This window comes from Ctenocephalides felis, unplaced genomic scaffold, assembly GCF_003426905.1.
Source record: "Ctenocephalides felis isolate EL2017-DRISC unplaced genomic scaffold, ASM342690v1 CF-g0.4_SCAFFOLD_01886, whole genome shotgun sequence".
NCBI lineage: Eukaryota > Metazoa > Arthropoda > Insecta > Siphonaptera > Pulicidae > Ctenocephalides > Ctenocephalides felis.
This window is the reverse complement of record NW_020538040.1, coordinates 139,854,242-139,861,929: the sequence shown is the minus strand read 5'-3', so window position 1 is coordinate 139,861,929 and position 7,688 is coordinate 139,854,242. Positions and strand designations below refer to the sequence as shown.

General features: G+C 30.1%; 1 protein-coding gene across 1 annotated transcript; it reads left to right on the top strand.

The window, feature by feature from the left end:
* Window positions 1–1,037: 1,037 nt before the first annotated feature.
* On the top strand, window positions 1,038–6,425 carry LOC113375994 (cAMP-dependent protein kinase type II regulatory subunit-like). Its single transcript, XM_026615931.1, has 2 exons — window positions 1,038–1,566; window positions 5,797–6,425. Exons 1-2 carry the CDS (start codon window positions 1,038–1,040, stop codon window positions 6,423–6,425), a joined length of 1,158 nt encoding a protein of 385 aa, XP_026471716.1.
* The last annotated feature ends 1,263 nt before the right edge of the window (window positions 6,426–7,688 follow it).

Sequence of the window (7,688 nt, the reverse complement as noted above, 5' to 3'; positions counted from 1 at the left end):
AAATTTTGAAAAAAATTTACCTTGAAAAAATAAGATTTTTGAGAAACTATAAATTGGACAAAAAATTACTTTTTTTTTGAAAAAAAAAAATTTTTTTTAATTTTTTTTTTTTTTGAAAAATTTTTTTTTTCTTTATTTTGACATATTGTGGAAGATCTGAACTTTTTTTTCAAAGCAATCGTACTACTTTAACGCATAGGGACAAAATATAAAGCGCGTAAGCGCCGCGTCGCTGTCTAACGCATAAGCATTGGTACGGAACCCATAGGAATGTTAACAAAATGTATACTGATTGTTAAAATCTCTATAAAATATCTGATAATTTGATGTGCATATGTCTAATGATCATTTTTGACCGCCAAATGGCTCATTTTTTTACTTTTTCCTCCATATCTCCGAAACCGCTAGACCTACTATCATGAAAGTTTTATCGATTCTTCATCTTGTCAATACAAGTGAAATGTTTTTTGAAATATTTAAATCAAACGCTCCGTTCTCTTAAAAACTGAGTTACCGTTTTCGGCACTTTTTGCCCCGTATCTTCGGAACGGCTAGACCTGCCTTCGCCAAAAACTAATCAGCACGTCTCCTTATCAATGCGAATCGAATGTTTTTTGAATTATTCAAATCGGTTGATCCGTGTTCCCGAAATTGTCGACGAAAATTTGTATCCGCACATACATACACACACGTACATACATACACACACACATACACACACACACATACATCCATTTTTTCTAAGGTATGCCAAAATGTTCAGAAACCTCTGAAACGTAAATATACATAAAAATTTTCATTTTCGATTTTTTTGCGATTACTATAACTTGCCCTACGGGAAGTTAATAATGTATATTCATTGCATGAAGCTAGATCGCAAGGTTATTTAAACAATGATGAATCGATGACATCCAAATAATCATTTATGTATAAATAAAAACAAAAGAATGTTATTTTTTTTATAAAAAACAAATTATCTGTAAAAAAAACACAAAAACTTAAATTTTCGGCAGGACAAGTTTCAAATTTGGTTAGCAATGTTTGCTCAGAAACCCCCATTTAGTCGTTCCGGTCAAAAGTTGGTGATGCCAAAAGAAGTTGAAATTTTATTGATCGAACTCGTCACCGAATATTTCCGACAAAAACCAAAAGACACAATTGATTTCATATTAGAATTTTTCATAGCTAAAAGGGAAGCTATCGAAGCGGACTTTTTAGCAGCTGAGGAGCTAATGATCATTAGTCAAATGGAAGAAGAAAAAGAGGAGGAAGAAACCCTAGAGCCTACCATTACGCCGCCGCCGAGGGTCAGGCGCAAGAGCGTTTTTGCGGAAGCCATAGATCCAGAAGTTGCAGATGACGACGATGTTAAAGTGATCTACCCAAAAACCGACGAACAACGACAACTTTTGAGCGAATGTATCAAGAATATTCTTATTTTTCGAGCTCTTGATGAGCAACAACAGCTCGAAGTTTTGGACGCAATGTTCGAAAAGAAGGTATACGCTGGCGAGATTGTTATTCGACAAGGAGACGATGGTGATAATTTCTACGTCATCGAAAAAGGTTGTTATTTTATTAATGTTTTTCTTTTTATAACTATTAAATATTTTTTTTCGTGATATGTCAAAAAAACTAGTGGGGCGCATGACATCGTGCCTTAAGGCAAATTGCTGAAACTTTCCGTACCGTAATTAAACAATCGAGGAATGAAAATAATCAATAATTGTTTTGAATAATTTCAAATAGATTATTTATTACATACTGTAAACTTATAAGTGCTTTTTAAATTGGGCGACGAGCGAATTTTATGAACAATTTATGTGTACGTTTACAAGTCTTCATTTTTTTAAATTTGATTTTTTTGATAATTTAAATTTTTTTTCAAAATATTGAAATTTTGTGAAATTTAAGAAAACGTTTTTTCTAACTATTTTGAGAATTTGGAAATTTTTGAAAATATTCGATTTGTTTTTGACATGATTATTAAAATTAATTTAATTACATGTTTTTGACATGATTATTAAAATTAATTTGTAAATTATGAAATACAGTCGAGAGTGTGGAAATATAATGCAGGTTCCGTAGAAATGCTTATATATTAAAAATTTAAATCGTGAAAACTCCTACGACACCAAAAATGTATTTTTATTTTAAATATTTAAAATTTAATTTTAGTTTTAAATTTATTCAATATTTTATATCTAGGCAAGTCAAAAATTCATCATATATTTTCTAGTATGAAAATTAAAATTGCTTTGTAAATTATAAAATGTAACGATGTAAGATAAGATAGACTAATATCAAGAGATGTCACAGCAATGAGATTGCACAAATGTCTATTTATTAATATTGAACCGTGTTTTTATTGATATATTTAGGGATCATAAAATTAGATATAAAAGTTAGAAGTTTTCAACGAAATATGTCAATATTAAGAAGTTTAGAGTAATTAGAGTAATTATTGTTTATGTTATTATATCTTAAAATACATTAGAAAAAACCTAAATAATCGTTGCCATCAGAGCTCGTCTGTGGGTAAGTGTTTAGAGCTACGGAATTTGAATGAGAGGTCCCTTCGATAGTCTGATGTCATAGGTAATGATACAGGTTTTGATTTAGAAATATATATGGTAATATGTTTCCAAGTGAAAATAGCCCTTGCCCAGAAATCCTGCATTAATAAAAAAATTAGCACCATTATATAAATTGTAATAATTAATAAAAATGTCACAGAGATGAGACGACTGTTTGGATTTCCATACTTAAAACTGACATAGTTAGTTCAGTCAAGTCATCAAAACAGCTCATAGAACCCTTAAGTTGTACTCGCTGTTCAAATGATAAAACAAATAAAAAATCTTAGCTTTACGTTTCTAAACTTTTCAAATATCCTTAATAACGGCTGGGATAACACTAATTTCTTTAAATGCACTGCCCTTAAAATATGTTGCTACTATTGTAATTTATTTTCAATAATTTAAATTGTTAAACAAGTTTTTTGTCGATTTTAATGAAACTTTTTATAAAAATAAAATTTATGGTGTAAAGGAATATCCCAAAATAATATGGGCCTACAACAAGTGACAATCAATTTAATGCACTATAATTAATGCAATTACAGATATAATATGTCTGAAAAATATCAATTGCAAATCGCATTGAATAGTTTTCAGCGAAAAGTTTATTTTCAAATAGCTGATAATTTTAGATAAATAGCTTAATCTCTATTCTTATTGATAATGTCAATTATTTGCATTGGAGAAAAGTTCAAGATACTTGCTTTAAGGCAAACAGTCACTTGCCTATAAATTGCATTTGTCGTAATTCAGTTTAATATTATTGATAACATGAATAAATTTGTTTTTCACAATACTGTAATATTTCAAACATATATATATATGCAGGGCCGGTCCTGCCTTGCATGCGATGCATGCAAAAAATGCGGGCGCACGCCTTAGGGGGCGCCAAAACGAGTTTTGGAAATTAAATTTATATTATTTATATTTTTTATTATTTATATAAAATCTAGAATACTTGATGAATTATAATAAGCACTCTAACTGAACTATAGATACGGAGACTGCAATGTGATATTAGTAGAAACATTTAACCTATATTAATTACTCTGCAAATGAGTAAATAACAACTCTGTTTATTGCTTAACCTACTTATTTAATTTTTTCTTTATTCGAAGTTACGGTGGAATCGAAAAAGAAATTATCTAGTTTGCCCATAAGCGCAAAGCTGCGAAAGATTAAATTAATTATTGGGCATTATTGACGAAAAATTACGAGCTGATTTTGTTGAAACAGAACTTGTTAAAAAATATGAATAAATTACAATCGGGAAAATGAAAAATGGGGAGTCATTTCTTAAAAAATGGCATGTTTATTCCGAAAAATTGAATTGTAACTTTTGTTTTTGTTGCAAATGTTTCGCATTTGATGAACTTTGAATGTTAAAGACATGCGTGGTTAGAGTTATGGAAAAGAAACAAATATGAAAAATGTAAGCAAAATTTACTTTGGAACGAAAATCTTAAGGCTTTTGTTATACATTGCGGTGTCCATACTCTGTAATAATTATTAACTCTGCAGAAATGATACATATCAAATATAATTAGTTTTTTGTCAATATAGTTCAAGAAATGAGTAGTTTCTTTGCATTTTTTACTCATTTTTGGATAATATTTCTAAAATAAAAAAAATAATAATAAAACAACAATCTGATAATCTTAACTTTAAAACAACAATCTGATAATCTGAATATAACGAGAAAGCAAGGATGAATACAATTCGGCTCCTACGATGTCAATAAGGCGAAGTTTACGACGCAATTTTGGATATTGTGAAAAATTAAATTAAATTAAAATTTAAAAAATCTAATATGAAATGCGAGTGTTATGATTGGAAAAGACAAGCTAGTTTTCTTTAGCTGTCTTGGCATGATTTGCTTAATAGAATAAATCGCACAATAAATAAGTAAAATGTTTCAAAACCCAAATATTAATATTGCACATACGTTAAAAATAATTGAAAATTTAAATATATTTGATTATAATCAACCCGCAAATTATCTCGATTTTCTACATACATTTAAAATCAATGTATTTTATACTCTTTTAGATTCTATCTTATTTTTTGTGTACTAAATCCAATCAAATTAAAAATTACTTTAAAAAAAAATTTAAATATTTATATAATTTACTGTTAAAACAGTTAAAATTAATTGGGGGGGGCGCTAGAAAAAAAGTTGCATGCGGGCGCAAAGGACCCCAGGACCGGGCCTGTATATATGTATATATATATATATATATATATATATATATGTGTGTGTGTGTGTGTGTGTATATATATATACTAGCAAACCCGACGAACTCCGTTTCGCCATCGGATGGTTTCGTGAGAAAGATGAAGAAATTTTTTGCTTGTTTTATATTTGAAAAGGAAAAATTTGATTTTATTACACAACAGTAATAAATTTATTTCGATTACAAAAAATAAGTGTTTTTTAGTTGAACTTCTCTAAGTAAATGAAAGTGAATCCGCAAAATATCCGTTTCATTGAAGTGCTCTTTGGTAAACCACATTTTTTGTTTTTTGTCTGACGTTAACACAAACAAAGCGGATGGTTTCCCAACTCGTAAACAGGCAACGTATAACTGCCCATGCAAAAAACAATGATTTTCTAAATTTATCCCGCAAACACTAAGCGATTGGCCTTGTGACTTGTTAATTGTCATTGCAAACGCAAGGCGAACTGAAAATTGCAATCGTTTGAAGTCAAACGAAAGACCAGTCGGAATCATTGGTATGTCACCAAATCGCCAGCAATTTTTGATTGAATGGTGAAATTTAGTGCGTGTACATAATTATTCTTTGCGGCAAGAACTGCTCGTTGACTTAACCAAGCATAATTCTGATAATTCTCACTAATGTCATTACTCGAATTTTTAATTACGCGTGAAGTTCCAGCAATTTGCATTAAGGCACGATGCCACGCACTACTAATTTTCTTAGCTATAAACTTTGCGGAGCCCGAGAACTTTCCAACGAATGCAAAATTGTCGAAATAGGTTCGTGCGTTTTGGAGTTAAATCGTCAGGAAGGAAATCCCGACTTAGTTATATATATATATATATATATATATATATATATATATATATATATATATATATAATTAGCTTATTGTCCAGGTGCATACTAGGATCAGAAAAACATTACCCCTAGACCATATTAGTATTTTATAAGTCAACAATTATATGTAGTAATTAATATAATTTAAATGTTAAAGGTATATTCAGAGCTTCGGTACTTGTTGATGATGTCGATACCCCAGTATATACCTACGAAGGTGAAGGTAGTTTTGGAGAACTGGCCCTGTTGTACAACGTTCCCAGAGCAGCCACCGTAACCGCTCTTTCGGACGGCTGTTTGTGGGCAATGGACCGTCTCACTTTCCGCAGAATAGTACTAAATGCCGCATTTAAGAAACGAAAGATCTTTGAAACACTTATCGACTCCGTTCCAATGCTCAGCAACCTTCAAGCCTACGAAAGGATGAATTTAGCAGACGCCCTGGTGACCAGATCCTTCGGACCAGGAGAATGTATCATCAACGAAGGAGACGCAGCAGATGGAATGTACTTCGTGCAGGAAGGAATGGTAAATATCTTAATTACTAATGCAAGCGGCCAGAAAATGGAAGTAAATCGTGTCGGCAAAGGAGGATACTTTGGGGAAATGGCTCTGATCGAACATAAACCCAGAGCAGCCTCGGTCTTTGCAATACAAAATGTCAAATTAGCATTTTTGGATAAGGCAACATTCGAGCGATTACTAGGTCCTTGCATGGATGTTATCAAACGAAATATGGAGTTGTATTCTGCTGTGGATACGTCATCTGAAATGCAATCATATTAATTAAAGATACTCGAAAAAATGTAATATACTTCTTATCTACACGTAATAAAATAAAATCATTACAGTCAGCATTTACCAAATAATAAGATGTATTTTTGTATTTGTATATCTAGATATAGCATAATAAAATAATAATATTTATTATCATGGAAAAAATTAGCTAGCAAGTCGTACGTCAATAATGATTTATCAATATCAAACTATTAGTTAATAAATAAATTTCCTTGTATACAGTTATTTTAAATAGTTTTCATACAGGTTTAGCCATAACTCATATTTCTATCAAAACAAATTGATTTCTTCCTTGATGAATATAATTTAATATAATGAGAAAAATAAATTAATTTGAGAATTTGAGATTTGATAAATTTGAGAAAATTTAGAATATGTTTAAAACTCTTCTGCAAAAAGAGTGCCTCCTGCACGACGTCGTCGAGAGTGAAATAGAAGAAATAAAAGGATCCAAATAGAGAAAGATGAAGTATGTTTGATCGAACAAGTTGCCATTATTCAATAATGATTATTGCATTGAGTCAAGCTCCTACATTAACATGATCTGTAGATCGCATTCCTTTTAAGGAGTCAAAAGTAAGTTTTCACGTTTGACTTATTTCAATAATAACTGTTTCTTGTATATCTTTACGTTTCAAAAGTTTCTGAACATTTTGGCATACCTCGCGCTTATACAAATTTTTGTCGACGATTTCGGGAACACAGATCAACTGATTTGAATATTTAAAAAAACATTCCATTCTTATTGATAAGGAGACCTGCTGATTAGTTTTTGGCGAAGACAGATCTAGCCGTTCCAAATGTAGAGACCTTGTACAAATTTGACAAAAACGTCAGTTATATTCTATAAATAATTTAATCATTATATATATAATAAAAAATTAAAAAATCTGGCCAAAACATAAACTTTTTCTTCGAGAAGTTTAAAGCATTATTCTGTTTATTCTTTTTATTCAAAATAAAATACATTAGATAATTCAAGGTAATATATTAGTAGAAAATGAAGACTATTACTATTAGCTATCCAATCGTACCCCAATATCAAATAAATATGCAGCCATTTAAAATGATAAATATGCTGTAAACTCATTGATAAAAAAAATTTCTTCTTTGATGAACATAATTAGTAATTGTGTATATATTTGTAATTATTCATTAATCGGATAAATGAGCATATATTTGAGCCTATAATATGTTTATACAAATACATTTCAAAATAACAATTCCCATATTAGAACTCTTACCGTTTTT